Genomic DNA, 21,848 nt, shown 5'->3' on the forward strand with positions numbered 1-21,848 from the left:
CTCCATGATGTTCTTAGTTTCTATGGCCTGAGCATCACCTATGAATTTTAAAGTCTATATGATATGCAGAGCCTTTACTGCCTATGTACTCTTTAAGAATTGAGTAGCCTCTATGTACTCAGTAGATTGCACTGCTAGCATAACCCATGTTATCTATGTAACCTCTATGTGTTTCATATCCTCTATATTCTGTGGAGTGTCTATGCTCTGTGTTGGCAGTATTACCAAAGTTTTCTCTAAAAATTTCCTTACAAATGATACCTGTGCACATTTTTTGATGTTTAGGTCCATGGAGAATATAAGTCCTGACTTGCCACAATTCCCTGAGAATCCTCAGTGCCTGGATTAGCCTCTCTGATGTGCATGGACTTTGCAAACTGCACAATATTCCTGACTTTTTTTGCTTCTATATTGTGAATATTATTGGTGGCCTGCATAGTCTCTATGATCTGTATCTACTCTATAACCTAAGTAGCCTTTATAGCCTTAGGAAGCAAAAAGAGCTAAGTACATCTATGAACTGCTTAACCTCTATGATCTGTGTAGACTTGGTGGCCTGAGTAGTTTTCATGGCCTAAAAATTCTCTATGCCATATCTGCATTGCCCATATAACTTGAGCTGCCTTTATGGTATGCATAGTTTCTGTGGCCTGAATATCATCTATGAACTTGGTAGCCTATATGTCCTGCATAATCTCTTTGTTCTGAGTTGCTTGATTGACATCCTTAGCCTCTATGGCCTGTGTATCCTATTTGACTTACATTGCTTATATGGCCTGTGGAGTACCTGAGAAAGTTCCTTGACCTACATACCTTCCAGTCCTTTTCTGGCTTCTATTAACTGCAAAACATATGGCCTTTTAAGCATAAATGACATGATTATTCTTTGACCTCAGTTGCCATTAAGACTTGCTATGTCTCTGTGACCTACATAGCTTCTATGAACTGTATTCTCTATATGGTGTTAGTAGACTGAGTGCCTGAGTGGCCTCTATGACTGGGTATATCTCTGTGACTTACATAGTCCTTATGTCCAGAGTATCCCAAATTACCTGAGAAGGCCTCTATAAACTGAACTCTTTTGGTGACTTGCATAAAAACATAACTTGTGTAGTTTCCATGGCCTAAGCATCCATTATTACTTTCATAGCTTGAGTTCCTGTATAGTTATCATAGTTTGAATATGCTCTATGATATAAGCAGTCTAAATTACTATAGTATCTCCTCTCTGCATTTTACTTATTGGGTATATTTATGAGACTACTATGTGCCCCAAATAGCCTCTATAAACTGATAGTGCCATGATCAGTGTAAATTCTATGGCCTGGGTATGCATTATAATGAATACAGCCTCTATAGTCTGAAAGACTTCTATAGCAGGCAAAGTATCTATAACCTATGTAACCTTTAAGTCCCAAGTCTCATAAATGTCTTGAAAAGTTCTGTAACTTCAGTAGCCTCTATGACCTATTAAATTCCATGTCCTGAGTAAACTCTATGACCTATATAGTCTGAATGACCTCAGTAGCTCCTATGGGCTGAGTAGCACCTATGACACGAGTAGCATCTATGAATTGTGCAGCCTCTATGGCATGTGTAACCTTTGACCTGAGTACCCTAAATGACCTGAGTATTTCTATCAAGGATTGAATACACTCATTAGATTACAACTATAATAGTATAATCAGTTTGCTTCTGACAATTCTCAAATTATATTGCACATGAGCTCTGAGGGAATGCCAAAAATATAAAGAATGGCATTGCCCCTATACCAAGCATACACTTCATGGCAAGAGTAACCTACAGGTCAAAATCTGTATCACCTCAGTAGGCCCATGGTCTCCATCACTTTTGTGTCTTGTAGAGCCTTGAAATGAGTAACTTCTCAGAACAGCATGTCATCCATGTCCTGATTAACTTCTATGCCCTGTGTAACCTCTGTAATCTACATAGTCTCTATGGCCTGAATATCTTCTATGGTCTATGTAGACACAGTACTTTCTAGAACCTGCATAGGCTGTGTAATCCATGTATCCTCTTTTACATCCTGTATGCCCTGAAGTGCTTGCACAACCATGATATCCTTCAATACCAGCATAGCTTTTATGACCTGCATAGATTTTGCAAGACGTGAGTAACCAAAGTGACCTGAATATCTTCTGTGGTGAGTATTCTATGTGGTGTGTGCATTCTATATGATCTGAGTAGGTTTCATGAACAGCATAATATTTTTGACTGGTGCAGATGTTGAACTGCATAACTTCTATGTTCTGCACAGACTCTATTACCTGCAAATAATGTATAGGTTGAGTAGGCTATCTCAATGACCTGAGTAACATCTCAAAAAAATTCAATTCTATGAGCAATAAAGCCTCTATAACTTATTAACCTCTAGATCTGTATATATTGTATAACCTGTGTAACCTCTATGGGATGAGTATACTTGATGGTCTCCACACCTTCCATGGCTTAGGTGAACTCTATGACCACTCTAGTCTTTAATGTCCACATACACTTTATAGCTTCAGGGGTGTAAATGACATGACTAACAACAGTGTTGCACACCTGCAATCCCAGAGCCTGGGGGGTCTGAGGCAGGAGGATTATTCAAAGCCAGGCTCAGCAATGGTGAGGCACTAAGCATCTCAGACACTGTCTCTAAATAAAATACAAAATAGTGCTGTGGATATGGCTTAGTGGCCAAGTGACCCCAAAAAATGACTAAAATCCAGCTGGAGAAACAAGACTATAATTTCACATCCGTGATTTGGGACCCATAACATTGTGGTGTTCTCTTCAAAGAACTGTGCAGCTTCTACACTATAGCCTTCCTGGTTGCAACCCACAAGACCTCTCTCTTGCCATGGTTTCTGTTAAATTTTACAGCTTTCCTAAATAGAGTGTTTCATATTATGAGCATTTTTTAATCTTGGGAGTCCTCACCTAAGTTTTTGTTTTCTTTTCACATCTTCATGAATCTCCCTCTCAGAAGCATTCAGCAGTTTTTGACCCTGCATCACTTTGCCTGGTCTCTCAGGTTTCCCACTGAGATCTCAATGGAAGCCTCCATGATTCTGTCTTTCAAATTACCTTCATGCAGAATCAGAGCAACAATGTTGATGTCAAGTTCTGCAGCATCTCAGGTAGTAGCAAATCCTCCTGGGACTGCAACTGTACCAACTTATGAATGATGTAAATGGTTGCACATGGTGAAAAAAGATCCATGGTCTCCTTATAAGCAGGATCTCCATGGTGTCCTCTCAATGAAATTTTTAAATTAGTACTCTTGAATCTGAGTTAAGTGTGATCTTGCCAATTCCTGAGATGCCCTCAAGCCATCTTTTCGACATGGACTGAGTATCCTTTGTGGCATGCAACCTGTGATCTTTTTCACTTTTATGGCTAAAATGTCTTAAAAGACTTGTGTTTCCTCTATTGTTTGACTAAACTAACTGATCTTTGAACCTCTATGACCTGTGTGGCCTCTATGATCATCATAGACTCTATTCACTGCAGAGTCTCTATGATCTGTGTAGCCTCTGTGGTCAGAATAGCTTAATGATCTTAGTAGCTTATATGATTTGCTCTGAAATATGAGTATCCTGTATGACCTATGTAGCATCTCAATTCTTAGTAAACTCTGTGACATTTAGCCTTGATGATTTGCACAGGTTTTTTTTACATATGAAGTCTCTATATCCTAAGTAACCCTTATGATATATGTAGTATCTGTGTCTGCACAGGCCTGTATTGCTTCTATACACTCCATGACCTGAATAGCCTCTTGGAACTCAGTCTCAGCTATAAAGAACATAATCTCTGTGACTTACATAGCCTCAATGACCAGAAAAATCTTTCTGCCTAGCATAACATACATAACCTGTGCAGATTCTATGACCTGTATAGTCTATAGTGCCTGAATAGCTTCAGTAACCTGATGATCTTTGAGGCCTGAGTGATCTCTAGAATTGAGAAAGCATTTTTAAACTTTTATGATCTGTTCAATACTTATGCCTTCATAAGATTCATAACAAGGAACCAGGAAATTCCACCAGAAAACTTTTAGGACTCATAAGTTAATTCAGTAAAGTAGCGGGATATAAGATCAATGCACATAAATCTAATGCATTTTTATACATAAGTGATGAATCTTTGGAAAGAATAATTAGGAAAACTACCCCATTCACAATATCCTTGAAAAAAATAAAATACTTGGGAATCAATCTCACAAAAGAGGTGAAAGACCTCTACAATGAGAACTACAGAACACTAAAGAAAGAAATTGAAGAAAACCTTAGAAGATGGAAGGAAAGATCTCCCATGTTCTTGGATAGGCAGAATTAATATTGTCAAAATGGCCATACTACCTAAAGTGCTACACAGATTCAATGCAATTCCAATTAAAATCCCAATGATGTACCTTACAGAAATAGAGCAAGCAATCATGAAATTCATCTGAAGGAATAAGAAACCCAGAATAGCTAAAGCAATCCTTAGCAGGAAGAGTGAAACAGGGGGTATCACAATACCAGATTTTCAACTCTACTACAAAGCAATAGTAACAAAAACGGCATGGTATTGATACCAAAATAGAAAGGTAGATCAATGATACAGAATAGAGGACACGGACACAAACCCAAATAAATACGATTTTCTCATACTAGACAAAGGTGCCAAAAATATGCAATGGAGAAAAGATAGCCTCTTCAACAAATGGTGTTGGGAGAATTGGATATCCATATGCAACAGAATGAAACTGAACCCATATCTCTCACCATGCACGAAACTAAACTCAAAATGGATTAAGGACCTTGGAATCAGACCAGAGACCCTGCAGATTATAGAAGAAAAAGTAGGTCCAGATCTTCAACATGTCGGTTTAGGACCAGACTTCCTCAACAGGACTCCCATAGCACAAGATATAAAATCAAGAATCAATAACTGGGATGGATTCAAACTAAAAAGCTTTCTCTCAGCAAAGGAAACTATCAGCAATGCGAAGAAAGAGCCTACAGAGTGGGAGAAAATCTTTGCCAATCATACTTCAGATAGAGCACTAATCTCCAGAATATATAAAGAACTCAAAAAACTTTACACCAAGAATACAAATAATCCAATTGACAAATGGGCTAAGGAAATGAATAGACACTTCACAGAAGAAGATCTACAAGCAATCAACAAACATATGGAAAAATGTTCAACATCTCTAGTAATAAGAGAAATGCAAATCAAAACCATCCTAAGATTCCATCTCACCCCAATTAGAATGGCGATTATCAAGAATACAAGCAACAACAGGTGTTGGCGAGGATGTGGGGAGAAAGGTACACTCATACATTGCTGGTGGGGCTGCAAATTAGTGCAGCCACTCTGGAAAACACTGTGGAGAGTCCTTAGAAAACTTGGAATGGACCCTCCATTTGACCCAGCTATCCCACTCCTTGGCCTATACCCAAAGGACTTAAAATCAGCATACTACAGAGATACAGCCACATCAATGTCAATAGCTGCTCAATTCACAATAGCCAGATTGTGGAACCAACCTAGATGTCCTTCAACTGATGAATGGATAAAGAAACTGTGGTATATATATATATACAATGGAATATTACTCAGCCATAAAGAATGATAAAATTATGGCATTTGCAGGCAAATGGATGAAATTGGAGAATATCATGCTAAGTGAGATAAGCCAATCTCAAAAAACCAAAGGGCGAATGATATCGCTAATAAGTGGATGATGACACATAATGGGGGGAGGGAGGGGTTAGTGTTAGGGTTAGAGTTAGGGTTAGGGAGGGGGGCAAGAATGGAGGAAGGAAGGACTGTATAGAGGGAAAAGAGGTGTGGGAGGGGTGGGGGGAAGGGAAAAAATAACAGAATGAATCAAACAACATTACCCTATGTAAATGATTACACAAATGGTATGCCTTTACGCCATGTACAAACAGAGAAACAACATGTATCCCATTTGTTTACAATAAAATAAAGATTCATAACAAGAGTAATATTCTATGACTTATAAGCCCTATGGCCTGAGTATCATCTGAATCACATAGACTCTATTACAACAGTATCCTGTGTATTTATTCTAGCATGTAAGGCCTGGGAAGTTTCTATGACCAGATTATATTCTAGGACTTGCATAATCTCTATGACTTTTGTATCTTATTCAGTCTTAGTAGCTTCTAACACCTGTGACTAGGACATATAACCTGTGTATCCTCCATGACTTGAATAGCACTTATAACTAAGTATCCTCTAAGATCAGAATACCTCCAATACTTTCATTGCCTCCATGAGCAGTAGAACCTCCATGACAATCCTAACCATTATAATCTGTGTAGCCTCTATAACCTGAGTAGCCTTTAGGACCCAAGTTTCCTAGATAGCCTTAATATTCTTTATGGCCTGTGTAGATTTTATGTAATGAGGAATATATAGGACGTGCATAACCTGAATTTTATGTGCACACTTTTGCCCTGCAAAACCTTAGTGATGTGCATGACTTCTATGGCCTCATTGTCCTCTATGACCCAAGCAGCGTCTATGACCTCTGTATGGTTGGAGTTGCCTAAAGACCACAGTAGCCTCTATGTATTCAGTGTACACTAGGATCTTTGTATCCTCTAAGGACTTGGTTGACTATGAACTAGATATCTTCTATTACCTGTACAAAATGATAATTTATATAGCATGTTTGGCATGCACAGAAACTTGTCCGGTGTATCATCTGTGGTCTGAGTATCTACAAATGCTTGCAAACTATTCCTCTATCGCTTCTATGACTTCTGCACAGCCTCTATCACATGAATAGATTCTAGTTCCTATGCAGAAACTACAAACTGTGTAGCATTTATTGCTTGAGCAGATTAAATGTCATGAGTAACATTTATTACCTAGTAGATACTATGATCTGAGTAACCTCTGTGATCTGAATGTGCTATGTGACCTGAATAACTCTAATTGTTTGAGTAGACTCAATAACCCGATGAGTTTATATGATTTCCTTATTGTGTATGACCTGTAAAGTGACTGTGGCCTATGTAGGTAGCCTCTATTTGTAGAAGAGTCGCTAAAAACTATAAAGTCTCATGACTTGAATAGCCTCTGTGACTTGTGTAGTAGCAAAAGCCAGAGTTGCATTGGTGACCTATGTAGCCTCTTTGACACACATAGCATCTAAGGCCTGATTACCATAAAATTCCTGAACAGTCTCAATGACCTATGTATCTTTTCTGCAATGAGGAGAGTAAATCATCTCATGCCCCCTAATGAATTTCATAGCTTCTAACACTCATGTGGACTTTATACTCTGACAAGCCTAAATGATGAGCATAGCTTATTGAACCTTATTAGCCTAAATAAAATTAGTGGACACAGTGACCTGCATATAAGATTGGAGTTCCATCTAGGGCTGACAAAGTCCCTATGACTAGCATAACTTATATTACATGCACAACCTATATTACATGTATATCCTGAGTAGAATACCTCTTTGTGTAACCTCTTTGGTCTCTGTAACAACTGTGATTTGAGTATCCTCCGTGATTTAAATTTCCTCTTTGAACTATATAATCTCTACAAGCTGTGTAGTCTTTATCACATAAGCTTCCTTTCTGACAATCTTAGCCTCTATGAACTGCACATTCTTTATTGCCTGAATAACCCATATGATTTGCATGGGGTTCATAAGTGTTGCCACTATGACCTGTGCAATCTCTATGTCCATAGTATTCTCTGAGGCATGCATAGCTTCTGTGTCTTGATTATGCTCTATGACCTTTTAAACTTCTGTGATCTGCATAGCCAATATGACCTGTAAAATCTGTGACCTGAATACCAAGAAGTCTGCATACCACCTTTCCCAAAGGTAGACTCTATTCCACTCCATATCCTGAATAGCCTTTAAACCTGCATACCTTCCATATTTTTATAGAATGTATTGATGGAATAACCTCTTTGATTTTTTTTTTTTGTTTTTTTTTGTGTGGTTATTAAAAACCTCTCAATCACCAGAATGTTTATTCATGATTGTACATCTGAGAAGAGACAAAGGGATTTTTTTTTTGGTACATTTTAGTGTTAGATTTATGATATCTAGTGTTTCCATGAATGATTTCATCTTGTTCATAACAAAGACCCCTTAACACCAAGTCAGAAGCTACCAACAATAAAACTTTGTGCCCCCTACCTACATCAACTATTTCCAATGTCTGGGGTAGGCCTTTAAAAATGCTTAAGGACAGGAGGGCATGGGGTGGAGAAAGAAGGAAATGAGAAAGAAAACCAGGTTTAAAAGGCAAGGAAGCTTCAAAAAATGAAAACCAGAAACTAAAATGCTAAAATTGGAAGCAGAGGCAAAAAAAGTTTTTCAATAAATCTGTGACAAAGCAAAAACACAAGTCTTTGTACCTATTAGGATTTACACTGATCCTCTCAACAAGGTACTCCTGATAATGCAGTTTGCTTCACGCCCATCTTCCTGGCTTGGATTCTCTCCAGTCTGGCATGATCATTTCAGACCTAAACCCTTAGACATGATTTCTCCCGAGGTGCCGAGCCTCTTACCTGACCACCACCACCACATCAGCTCAGTTCATCTCTCTGCTGATGGATTCCTTTCTGGCTCCACAATAGCACTGTCCCCCATCTCCTCCCCAGGTCAGCATAAGGTTCAGGCAATAAAAACCAAACTGGCACAGAAAGGTAAATGCCCATGGTTAAGTTTTACATTCATTTCCAAACCACATACAGTGTAAAAAGCCAGCAAAGGCTGCTTCTGGGAACTGTATCTACTGGCCTCTGCCAGAACAGGTAGCCATGCCTGCCCCATGGCGTCCAGAGCGGGATGCACACTGTCCCGACGTGCTCGCTCTCACGAGGATGCTTGGCTATGGCAGTGACAGTGAGATTTGCCTCTCATACAGCTCATTAGAAAGGTCATCTGTGTTTTCAATATGAAACATTTCATATGGTAAAATCCAATCCCAAGACTTCTTGGATTCAGTCTTCACACACTTTTAGCGTGACTTTATTTGGTACTGGATATAGTTCAGTCTACATAAGATATCACTTCAAAATTATGTGGATACCATCATTATTTTCAGCTTTTACTGTAGAGAATAAAAAACAACTCTCATCTTGAAAGTTCTGAACCATCTGATCACTAACAAGAATGTGGATGCCAGTGGGACCCTGTCTGTAAACCTGGTTAATTTGATGGAGAGGAATATTAAACACCAACGCAAGTTTTCGAGCAACTTCTGAGGCAACCATTTCTTCCAAGTAGATTGCATGGTAAACGTAAGGCGTCCCACTGCCATTCTCGCCTCCACTGCCTGCAGTTTGCTGCTGTGCTTGCAGCGCGGCGCTACTCGGCTGCTCCTGGCAGACATAGATGGTTAAGGGAGGCCTAACCGACCTTGACTTCAGTGAATTATAGAGCCGAATTCCATCGGCTGCACCACAAATTTGAACTAAATCTTCCTTTGTCAGTTTTAATAAGTCGGCACCTGAAAAATTAGAAAACAGTCTTGTATAGGAAGAGAATCTGTTTTTGAGCAGCCACTGCTGTGTTTCCTGGGTTGTAGCTGAAGGCTGAATTTGTTCACCAGATGCCTGTAAAACTCCATCTCCCTGATGATTTGGGGAAGAAGAATTGCTGTCTGGGACACTGCAAGTGCTCTGCTGGGAAGAGGTGAAAGTGGGCGCTGGTGAAGGGCTGTTATTCGCATAGGTTGTGGGGGTATCAGGCCACGGAGAACACTCTGTGAGGATTGTGGTATCATAGGATGGCTGATACTTTTCTTTTTCATGAGCTGTTCTCTTTTCCATCCTTTCTCGGTCAGTTTTTTGTTTTCTGTCCGCACCTTTAGGCTTAAAAACTTTAATTTGGCAACTAGCAGAGTGAAGATGATCTGTGTATTCTCCATTTTCATTCTGCTTAAAGGTGTCAACCTGGATCCTGAAAGGTACTCCCTTTTCACCACCATGTTTCCGTGGAGTAAATTCTGTGCTGATGCAGTGTACCTGAATAAAAGCAGATGTGCGTTTTGCAGGGTCCCACAGAAATTCAACTGCGTTTAACTGACTTGGATTTGTCCTCGTGTCGATTATTCCCACAGACATTGGAATATCTAAATCGAGAAGTCTGTCTCCTGGGCGATTCCATTTCCAACCTTCAAGTTGCTGATGCTCTGTATATTGTAGCCGTCTGTCATGGAATACAACCCTTATGATGCTCTTTACCAATTTTCCACTGATCTCAGGCATATCTCCCATTTTCCGATTATCCAACATCCGAATTTCATAAGACTGACCTTGGTTCAAGTAAGTGAGTGTTTCATCATGCAGTTTTACTGCTGGTGATGTGGCAGCACACATCACATATTGAAAGGGTGGGTGTTTCGTTTCACAATCCAATGGAAGGCTGGGATCTTCCTGCTTGAAAATGGGCAATGCCAACACATCACTCATGCTGTAGGCGCCGGCGCCCAGCTCCTGCCCGATGCCCGAGAGGCTGGCGTCGAAGTCGTGCACCAGCCCAGACTCGATCACCTCGTCCATCTTGAGTACCCAGGCCATCTTCCGGCCTCGCCGCCGCCCCGCGCAGCGCGGCCTCCGCGTCCGGGGCGAAGGGGCCCGAGCTCCGCGGGCGCGTCCTGGGGGAGGGCGCGGGTGAAGCCTCCGGCGGCGCGGCGAGTGGTCACCAGCGGCAGCCCGGGAGGCGGCCGAGACGAGAGCGGCCGAGGCCCAGCTGGCAGGGCACAGCGAGCCGGCGAGCAGTTGCAGCGGGAGCGACCGGGCCGCCGGCAGCGCCTCCCTCCCGCGGACACCGGCCCCGCGCCTCATGCCGCTGCCACCGCCGCCGCCGCCACCCGCCCCCTGCGCCGCTCGCGATGCAGCCGCCGCCGCCGCCCGCCCCGCCCCGGGGCCCCGGGTCGCATCCCCCCCGGACTGCGCGGGCGCGGGAGCGCAGCCCGCTCCGACGACCGCGCGGGGGCGAGCCCCAGGCACGCCCGTCACCCGCTCCCGGGCCTTGACCCCCGGCCCTTAGCCGGCCCGCCCGCCCAGGCTCTAGCGCCCCTTCGCCCCGGCCAACCCCGCCAACACCGCTCCGCCGGCCCGGACGCTGGCTTCGGTAGGGATCCCACCTCTTTGATTTGTTTAGCTTCTGTTATGGTTTAGATAATAGTGGTCCTCAAAATGTAATGTATAATAAAATGCAAGAGTGAAACTACTGGGTTATGGCAGATTTAATATAATCAGTACATTAATCACCTAATAGGAAATAATAGATGGTTATTATAGGCAGGTAGGGTGTGCTAGAGAAGCTTGGTCATTTGAAGTCTCCCTGTTGGGTATATATTTTGTCCCAGGCAAGAAGTATTCTCTCTCTCTCCCCACTCCCTCTTTCCTGGTGTAATGTTTCCAGTTGGATTCCCTTTCCTTTGCCACACACTTCTTTTTTAGATTTAAAGATTTAATTCATTGGTCAGAATGAATATTGACCACATTTTGCTATACATATTTTCTGGTACATCAGGTGCTGAAAATTGTCTATTTGGATTAGTGAAATCTAGATTTTCCTTGTGATTCCTTTCTTTAAATTTATTTTGATTCATTGTACACAAATGGGGTACAATATTTTTTCTGTAGTTGCACATGAGTGAGTCACACTGTGTAATCACACATGTAAATAAGGTAATAAAGTTTGTCTCATCTATTATCATTCCTGGCCTCCTCCCCGCTCCTCATTATTCTTTATACAATCCACACTTCCTTCATTCTTGCCTCCTCTCCCATTATGTATCATCATCTACCTATCAGAGAAATGATTTGGCCTTTGTATGTTTGGGATAAACTTATTTCACTTACCATGATATTCTCCAACTCCATCCATTCACCTGAAAATGCCATAATTTTGTTCTTCTCTATGGATAAATAATATCCCATTGTGTATACATGCCAGTTTCTTTATCCATTCATCTATTGAAGGGCGTCTAGGTTGATTCCATAATCTAGCTCTTGTGAACTGAGCTGCTATAAATATTGATGTGGCTGCATCACTATAGTGTGCTGATTTTAAGTCTTTTGGGTATAGGCCAAAGAGTCATTCCAAGTTTTCTAAGGAATCTCCAAACTGCTTTCCAGAGTGGCTGCAGCTAATTGAAACCCCACCAGCATTATATGAGTGTACCTCTTTTCCCACATCCTCACCAATACATGTTGTTGCTTGCATTCTTGATAATAGACAACCCAATTAGGGTGAGTTGAAATCTAAGGGCAGTTTTGATTTGCATTTCTTTTATTAGTAGAGATGTTGAACATGTTTTCACACATCTTTTGATTACTTGTTGAGCTTCCTCTGTGAAGTGTCTGCTCATTTTCTTAGACATCTTATTGATTGGGTTATTTGTATTCTTGTGTAAAATTTTTTGCATTCTTTATAAATTCTAGAGATAAGTGCTCCATCTCAAGTGCATATGGAAAAGATTTTTTCACACACTGTACGCTCTATCTTCGTATTTTTTATTTTTTTTATTTTTTCTTGGCTGAAAGATTTTAGTTTGAATCTATCTAATTTGATTCCTGCTTTTATTTCCTGTGCTTTTGCAGTCATGTTAAGGAAGTCGGGTCCTAAGCTGAAAGGATGAATATTGGAATCTATTTTTCTTCTCTTTGGTGCAAGGTCTGTGGTCCAATTCCTAGGTTCTTGATTCATATTGAAGTGAGTTTTGTGCAGGTTGAGGGATAAGGTTTTAATTTAATTTTGATGCCTATTGATTTCCACTTTTCCCAGCAGCATTTGTTGAAAAGACTATCTTTTCTCCAAAGTATGTTTTGGTACCTTTGTCTAGTGTGAGAAAAGTGTATTGATGTGGGTTTGTCTCTGTGTCCTCTATTCTATACCATTGATCTTCCTGTCTATTTTGGTGACAATACAATGCCCCTTTTATTACTATTGTTCTATTGTATAGTTTAAATTCTGATATTGTGATATTCTGATATTGTGATACCATCTGCTTCGCTCTTCCTGATAAGAATTGCTTTGAAATTTGCAGGTGCCTTATTCTTCCAAATGAATTTCACGAACTCCTTCTCTATTTCTATGAGGTACATCATTGGGATTTTAAATAGAATTTCATTGTATTTGTATAGCACTTTTGGTAGTATGGCCATTTTGTTAATATTAATTCTGCCTACTCAAGCACTACCTGCCTACTCAAACCATTTTTTAAGGTTTTCATTAATTTCTTTCTTTAGCGTTGTGTAGTTTGCATTGTAGTAGTTTTCACTTCTTTTGTTAGATTAATTCCCAAGAATTTTATTTTATTTTTTAAGGCTATTGTGAGTGGGGTAGGTTTCCTAGTTTTTCTTTCAGAGGATTCATCACTTATGAATAAAAACACATTAAGTTTATAAGTGTTGAATTTATATCTGGTTACTTTGCTGAATTCATTTATGAGTTCTGGAAGTTTTCTGATGGAAAATTTTGAATCCTCTAGATATAGAATCATATCCTTGGCAAATAGGGGTAGTTTGTATCCTTTCCCTGCTTTGTCCCAGTTTTAGGGGGAATACTTTCAGTTTTTCTCCATTTAGAATGATGTTGGCCATAGGCTTAGCATAGATGGCCTTTACAATTCTTTTTTTTTTTTTTTTTTTTTTTTTTTTTTAGTTTTCACCTTTTTTTATAATGTAAACAAATGCAATACAACTTGTTTCTCTGGTTGTACATGAAGTAGAGGCGTACCATTTGTGTAATCATACATTTACATAGGGTAATGATGTTTGATTTATTCTGTTAGTTTTTCCTTCCTCCCCACCTCTCCCACCCCTCTTTTCCCTCTATACAGTCCCTCCTTTCTCCATTCTTGCCCCCTCCCACCCCCTATTATTTATCATCATCTTCTTATCAGTGAGATCATTCGTCCTTTGGTTTTTTGAAATTGGCTTATCTCACATAGCATGATATTCTCCAATTTCATCCATTTGCTTGCAAATGCCATAATTTTATTATGTTTTTATGACTAAGTAATATTCCATTGTGTGTGTGTGTGTGTGTGTGTGTGTGTGTGTGTGTGTGTATACATACCACAGTTTCTTTATCCATTCATCAATCGAAGGGCATCTAGGTTGGTTCCACAATCTGGCTATTGTGAATTGAGCAGCTATGAACATTGATGTGGCTGTATCTCTGTAGTATGCTGATTTTAAGTCCTTTGGGTATAGGCCAAGGAGTGGGAGAGCTGGGTCAAATGGTGGGTCCATTCCAAGTTTTCTAAGAAATCTCCACACTGCTTTCCAGAGTGGCTGCACTAATTTGCAGCCCCACCAGCAATGTATGAGTGTACCTTTCTCCCCACATCCTCGCCAAAACCTATTGTTGCTTGTATTCTTGATAATCGCCATTCTAATTGGGGTGAGATGGAATCTTAGGATGGTTTTGATTTGCATTTCCCTTATTACTAGAGATGTTGAACATTTTTCCATATATCTGTTGATTGCTTGTAGATTTTCTTCTGTGAAGTGTCTGTTCATTTCCTTAGCCCATTCGTTAATTGGGTTATTTGTATTCTTGGTGTAGAGTTTTTTGAGTTCTTTATATATATGGAAATTAGTGCTCTATCTGAAGTACGAGTGGCAAAGATTTTCTCCCACTCTGTAGGTTCTCTCTTCACATTGCTGATAGTTTCCTTTGTGGAGAAAAAGCTATTTAGTTTGAATCTATCCCAGTTATTGATTCTTGCTTTTATTTCTTGTGCTATGGGAGTCCTGTTAGGGAAGTCTGATCCTAAGCCAACATGTTGAAGATTTGAACCTACTTTTTCTTCTATAAGATGCAGGATCTCTTGTCTGATTCCAAGGTCTTCAATCCATTTTCAGTTGATTTTTGTGCAGGGTGAGAGATAGGGGTTTAGTTTCCCCTCTGCTGCATATGGATTTCCAGTTTTCCCAGCACCATTTGTTGAAGAGGCTATCTTTTCTCCATTGCATATTTTTGGCACCTTTGTCTAGTATGAGAAAATTGTATTTATTTGGGTTTGTGTCCGTGTCCTCTATTCTGTACCATTGATCTACCTGTCTATTTTGGTGCCAATACCATGCCATTTTTGTTACTATTGTTCGTAGTATAGTTGAAGTTCTTGTATTGTGATACCCCCAGCTTCACTCTTCCTGCTAAGGATTGCTTTAGCTATTCTGGGTTTCTTATTCTTCCAGATGAATTTCATGATTGCTTGCTCTATTTCTGTAAGGTACATCATTGGGATTTTAATTGGAATTGCATTGAATCTGTATAGCACTTTAGGTAGTGTGGCCATTTTGACAATATTAATTCTGCCTATCCAAGAACATGGGAGATCTTTCCATTTTCTAAGGTTTTCTTTAATTTCTTTCTTTAGTGTTCTGTAGTTCTCATTGTAGAGGTCTTTGATTCCTAAGTATTTTATTTTTTTGAGGCTATTGTGAATGAGGTAGTTTTCCTAAATTCTGTTTCTGAGGATTCATCACTTATGTATAAAAATTCATTAGATTTATGAGCATTGATTTTATATTCTGCTACTTTACTGAATTCACTTATGAGTCCTAAACGTTTTCTGGTGGAATTTCCCAGTTCCTCTAAATATATAATCATGTCATCAGCAAATAATGATAGTTTGAATTTTTCTTTTCCTATTTGAGTCCCTTTAATTTCTTTGGTCTCTCTAATTGCTCTGGCTACAGTTTCAAACACAGTGTTGAATAGAAGTGGTGAAAGAGGGCATCCCTGCCTTGTTCCAGTTAGGGGGAATGCTTTCAGTTTTTCACCATTTAGAATGATATTGTCCATGGGCTTAGCTTACAATGTTAAGGAATGTTCCTACTATCACTATTTTTTCTATTTTTTTGAGCATGAAGTTGTGCTGTATTTTATCAAATGCTTTTTCTGCATCTATCAAAATAATCATGTGATTCTTGACTTTAAGTCTGTTGATATGGTGAAAATTACATTTATTGATTTCTGGATCTTGAACCAACATTGCATCCCTGGGATAAAACCCACTTGATCGTGGTGCACTATCTTTTTAAAATATTTTTTTGTGTGATTTTCTAAAATTTTGTTGAGAATTTTTGCATCAATGTTCACTAAGAATATTGGTTTGAAATTTTATTTCCTCAATGTGTCTCTGGTTTGGTAATTGTTGGAGGCCGCTGCCCTGTAGGGCCCGCAGTGGTGGCTGGCCTCGCCCTATGGCGCCGAGAAGCCCAGCTGCAAGTGCTTTCTATTGGCTGACTGGTCTCTTTCGCGTCCGTGCTTAGCTTGTGATCAGTACATGTCCTCATTACCCACCATTAAGTGTCCACAAGCCAAACGCCTGACCCGTTAAGGTGATTGGCTGTTATGTCCCATAAAGCTGCGTACTTTGGGCGGCGGGGAGACCAAGCAAGGTAAGGAGGGCAGGCAGCAGCTGCGGGACGAAAAAAGAGGAGAGGCGGCCACGGCTCGATGAGAGAGGAAGAAGAGAGAAGTGACAGCTGCACGAGAGAAAAAAGGAGAGAAAAAGCTGCGCGACAAGAGAAGAAGGAGAAGAAGACGGGGGCAGTGGAGGAGGAGGAAGAACCAGGCACTCGGCTCAGAAGCTCTCCCATAAAAATAAAGACCTTAAAACTTCATTTGAGAGCCGAGTCTTCATTGTACTCGCTGGACGAGACAGATAATCAGGGTGATATTGGCTTCATAGAATGAGTTTTTTAAGGGTTCCCTCCTCTTCTAATTCATGCAATACTTTGAGGAGTATTGGAATGAGCTTTTCTTCAAAGGTTTTGTAGAACTTGGCTGAGAACCCATCTGGTCCCAGACTTTTCTTTATTGGTGTCTTTTGATGACTTCTATTTCATTACTTGAGTTTGCATATGTCCTCCTGGTTCAGTTTAGGTAATTCATATGTCTCTAGAAATCTGTTGATGTCTTCGAGATTTTCTATTTTGTTGGAGTATAGATTTTCAAAAGAGCTTCTTATTACGTTTTGAATTTCTATCATGTCTGTCATGATATTTTTTGTTGTTCATTCTGAATTTTAGTAATTTGAATTTTCTCTCTCCTTCTCTTTGTTAGTGCGGCTAAGGGTTTATCAATTTTGTTTATTTTTTCCAAGAACCAACTTTTTACTTTGTCAATTTTTTCTATTGTTTCTTTTGTTTCAATTTCATTGATTTCAGCTCTGATTTTATTTCCTGTCTTCTACTACTTTTGGTGTCACTCTGTTCTTTATCTAGGGTTTTGAGCTGTAGTGTTAGGTCATTTATTTGTTGATCTTTTTCTTCTTTTATTGAATGCACTCCATGAAATAAATTTTTATCTAAGTACTGCTTTCATAGTGGCCCAGAGATTTTAATGATATGTCTTTGTTCAGGTTTACCTCTAAGAATTTTTTATTTACCCCTGATGTCTTCTGTTATCCATTCATCATACAATAGCATATTATTTAATCTCCAGGTGTTGGAGTAGTTTCTGATTTTTATTCTGTCATTTGTTTCTAATTTCAATCCATTATCATATGACAGAAAAAAGGTAGTATCTCTGTCTTCTTGTATTTGCTAACAGTAACTTTGTGGCATAATATATGGACTATTTTAGAGAAGGATGCATGTACTGCTGAGAAAAAATTGTATTTGCTCTTTGTTGGATGATATATTCCACATATGTCCATTAAGTCTAAATTATTGATTGTGTTATTGAGATCTATGGTTTCTTTGTTCAATATTTGTTTGGAAGATCTGTCCAGTAGTGAGAGAGGTGTGTTAAAGTCACCTAGTATTATTGTGTTGTGGTCTATTTCATTCCTAGAATTGAGAAGGATTTGTTTGATGAACATGGATGAGCCACTGTTTGGGATATAGATATTTATGATTGTTATGTCTTGATAATTTATGCTTCCCTTAAACAGTATGAAATGTCCTTCTCTATACCTTCTGACTAACTTTGACTTGAAGTCCACATTATCTGATATGAGGATGAATACTCTGACTTTTTTGCTGAGTCCTTGTGCATGGTATGTTTTCCCATCCTTTCACCTTTAGTCTGTGGGTATCTCTTTCTATGAGATGAGACTCTTGCAGTCAGCATATTGTTGGATCTTTCTTTTTAATCCAATCTGCCAGTCTATGTCTTTTGATTGATGAGTTCAGGCCATTAGCATTCAGGGTTACTATTGAGATATGATTTGTATTCCTGGTCTTTTGGCTCATTTTTGTTGCAAACGATAAGGTGAAAGAGCAAGTGCAGTCTTTGAATGATCACACCAATCAATGGTTAAAAGAGAAAATGCAGGAAGCAAAAGATTATTTCAATAAAGTGTTAGAGATACTGAAAAAAAAAAAAAAACCAGAAGTCCTAAGAAATGAAGGAAACGATAAACCAAATTAAAAACTCCATAGAAAGCATAACCAATAGGATAGAACACTTGGGAGGCAGAACCTCAGACATTGAAGACAAAATATTTAACTTTGAAAACAAAATTGACCAAACAGAGAATATGGTAAGAAATCATGAACAGAATCTACAAGAATTATGGGATATCATAAAAAGGCCAAATTTAAGATTTATTGGGATTGAGGAAGGCACAGAGAAATAAACCAAAGGAATGAACAGTCTATTCAATAAAATAATATCAGAAAATTCCCCAAATCTGAAGAATAAAATGGAAAATAAAGTACAAGAGGCTTATAGGACTCCAAATATACAAAATTACAACAGACCCACACCAAGGCACATTATAATGAAAATACCTAACATACAAAATAAAGACAGAATTTTAAAGGCTTCAAGAGAAAAGAATCAAATTACATTCAGGGGGAAATCAATACAGATATCAGCAGATTTTTCAATCCAGACCCTAAAAGCTAGAAGGGCCTGGAACAACATTTTTCAAGCCCTGAAAGAAAATGGATGCCAACCAAGAGTCTTATACCCAGCAAAACTTACCTTCATATTTGACAATGAAATAAAATCCTTCCATGCTAAACAAAAGCTAAAAGAATTTACAAAAAGAAAGCTGTCACTACAGAACATTCTCAGCAAGATATTACATGAGGAAGAGATGAAAAACAACGATGTAAATCAGCAAAGGGAGGAACTACCCTAAAAGAATAGCCAAATAAAGGAGAAACCAAGTTGTGTTAAAAAGCATTTACAATGTTGAGGAATGTTCTTACTATCCCTGTTTTTTCTAGGGTTTTGGGCATAAAGCAGTGCTGAATCTTATCAAATGCTTTTTCTGCATTTAGTGAAATAATGATGTGATTCTTAATTTTAAGTCTGTTGATGTGGTGATTTACATTTATTAATTTCGGTATGTTGAACCAACCTTGCATCCCTGGGATGAAACCTACTTGATCATGGTGCACTAACATTTTATTATGTTTTTATATATGAGATGCTAGAATTTTGTGAAACATTTTTGCATGTATGTTTACCAGGGATATTTTTCTGAAATTTTCTTTCATTGATGTGGCTCTCTCTTGTTTTGATATCAGGGTGTTACTAGCTTCATAGAATTAGAGTGGAAGTGTTCCCTTCCCTCATATTTCATATACTATGAGGAGTATTTGAATGAATTATTCTCTGAAATTCTCATAAAACTCAGCTGAGAATGCATCTGGTACTGGCCTTTTCTTGATTGGTAAAATTTTGAAGGCTTCTTCAATTTCATTGCTTTAAATTGATATGTTTAAAATGTGTATGCCCTCTAAATTCAGTTTGATTGGATCATGTCTCTAGAAACCTGTCGATGTCTTTGAGATTTTCTATTTTGTTGGATAGTGTCTAATTATATTTTCTATTCAACAGTGTCTGTTGTGACATTTCCTTATTCATCACACATTTTAGTAATTTGAGTTTTCTCTCTCCTCTTCATTAGTTTGGTTATGTGTTTATCAATTTTGTTTATTTTTTCAAAGAACCAACTTTCTGTTTTGTAAATATCTTGAATTGTTTCTTTTGTTTCAATTTCATTAATTTCAGCTCTGATTTTAAGTATTTTCTATCTTCCACTACATTTGATGTTGATTTATTTCTTTTCCTATGGCTTTGATTTGTAATGTTAGTTCATTTATTTGCTGACTTTTCCTTTTTTTTTTTTTTTGGATCCACTCCATGCAATAAATTTTCTTTTTAATATTGCTTTCACAGCATCCCAGATATTTTGATATGTTGTATTGTTATTCTCATTTGCCTATAAGAAATTTTATTTCCTCCTTGATGTTTTCTTCTACCCGTGGATCATTCAATATCATATTATGTAGTCTCCAGGTATTGGAGTAGTTTCTGTTTTTTTATTTTAGCATTGATTTCTAATTTCAATCCATCATGATTTGATAGAATACAAGGTAGTATCTCTATTCTTTTTGTATTTGCTAAAGTTAGATTTGTGGCATAAAATATGGTCTATTTTAGAGAAGGGTATATGTGCTGCTGAGAACAAAGTTACTCACTCATTGATGAATGGAATATTCTATATACATGTCTGTTAAGTATAAATTATTGATTGCACTATCAATTTCTATGGTATCTTTTTCAATTTCTGTTTGGAAATTTGGTCCAATAGAGGCATGTTTTTATCACTTAGTATTATTGTACTGTAGCTTATTTGATTCCTGGAATTTAGAAGATTTGTTTGATGTACATGGATGTGCCATTGTGTGTGGCATAAATATTTATGATTGTTATGTCTTCTGATTTATGGTTCTCTTAAGCAGTTTGATATGTCCTTCTTTATCCCTTCTGCCTACCTTTGCCTTGAAGTCTGCTTTATCTGATATGAGGATGGAAACCTGTGACTTTTACATTAAATCTGTGTACATGATATGTGTTTTCTCATGCTTTCACCTTTAGTATGTGGGTGTCTTGTTCTATTGGATGAGGTACTTGAAGACACCATATTGTTGGATCTTTTTTTATTACCACTACATGTCTTTTGTTTGATGAGTTTAGGACATTAATATTCAGGGTTATTATTGAGATATGACATTTTTCCTGGTCATTTTAGCTTGTTTTTGGTTTTCAACTAGACTTGGTTTCTCTTTTGATTGGTGTTTACTGTAGGATAGTTCCTCCCTTTGATGATATGCATTTTTGTTTTACACTTCTTATATAATACTTTTTTGAGAATGTTCTTTACTGTAAGCTTTGTATTTGTAAATTCTTTAACTTCTGTTTTTCATGGAAGGATTTTATGTCATTGTCAAATCTGAAAGTAATTTTGCTGGGTATAAAATTCTTGGTGGTCATCCATGTTTCCAAGGTTAAAAATATGTTGTTCCAAGACCTTTTAAATTTATGGTCTGACTGAGAAATTGCTGATATCTCCATTTGTTTTCCCCAATATGTAATCTGTTGCTTTTCTGTCACTGCCTTTAAAATTCCATCTTTAGTTTGTATGTTAGGCATTTTCATTGTAATGTGCTTTGTGTGGATCAATTGAAATTTTGCACATTTGGTGTCCTGTAAACCTCTTGTATCTGATTTTTTATTTCATCCTTCAGATTTTGGAAACTTTATGATATTTTTTCATTGAATAGATTACTCATTCATTTGGTATGTATCTCTCTGTGTTCTTCAATACCAATAATTCTTAAGTTGGGTCTTTTTATGATATTCCATAATTCTTGGAGGTTCCAGACATGGTTTCTTATCACCTTTTCTGCTTGGTCAACTTTGTTTCAAGATTCAATATTTTTTCTTCATTGTCTGAGGTTCTGTCTCCCAAGTGGTCTAGTCAGTTGGTTGTGCTTTCTATTGAATTTTAAATTTGATTTGTTGTTTTCTTCATTTCAAGAATTTCTGTTTTTTTCAGAATCTG

At 38.3% G+C, this 21,848-nt stretch overlaps 1 protein-coding gene across 1 annotated transcript; it reads right to left on the bottom strand.

Moving 5' to 3' along the window:
* Positions 1–7,993: 7,993 nt before the first annotated feature.
* Positions 7,994–11,108, bottom strand: LOC306669874 (upstream-binding protein 1-like). The gene has a single exon (XM_079154009.1). The coding sequence runs from the start codon at positions 10,852–10,854 to the stop codon at positions 9,073–9,075; it is 1,782 nt and encodes a 593-aa protein (XP_079010135.1). The 5' UTR covers positions 10,855–11,108; the 3' UTR covers positions 7,994–9,072.
* Positions 11,109–21,848: the final 10,740 nt, after the last annotated feature.

Source organism: Sciurus vulgaris (assembly GCF_902686455.1).
Source record: "Sciurus vulgaris genome assembly, chromosome: 9".
Classification (NCBI taxonomy): Eukaryota; Metazoa; Chordata; class Mammalia; order Rodentia; family Sciuridae; genus Sciurus; species Sciurus vulgaris.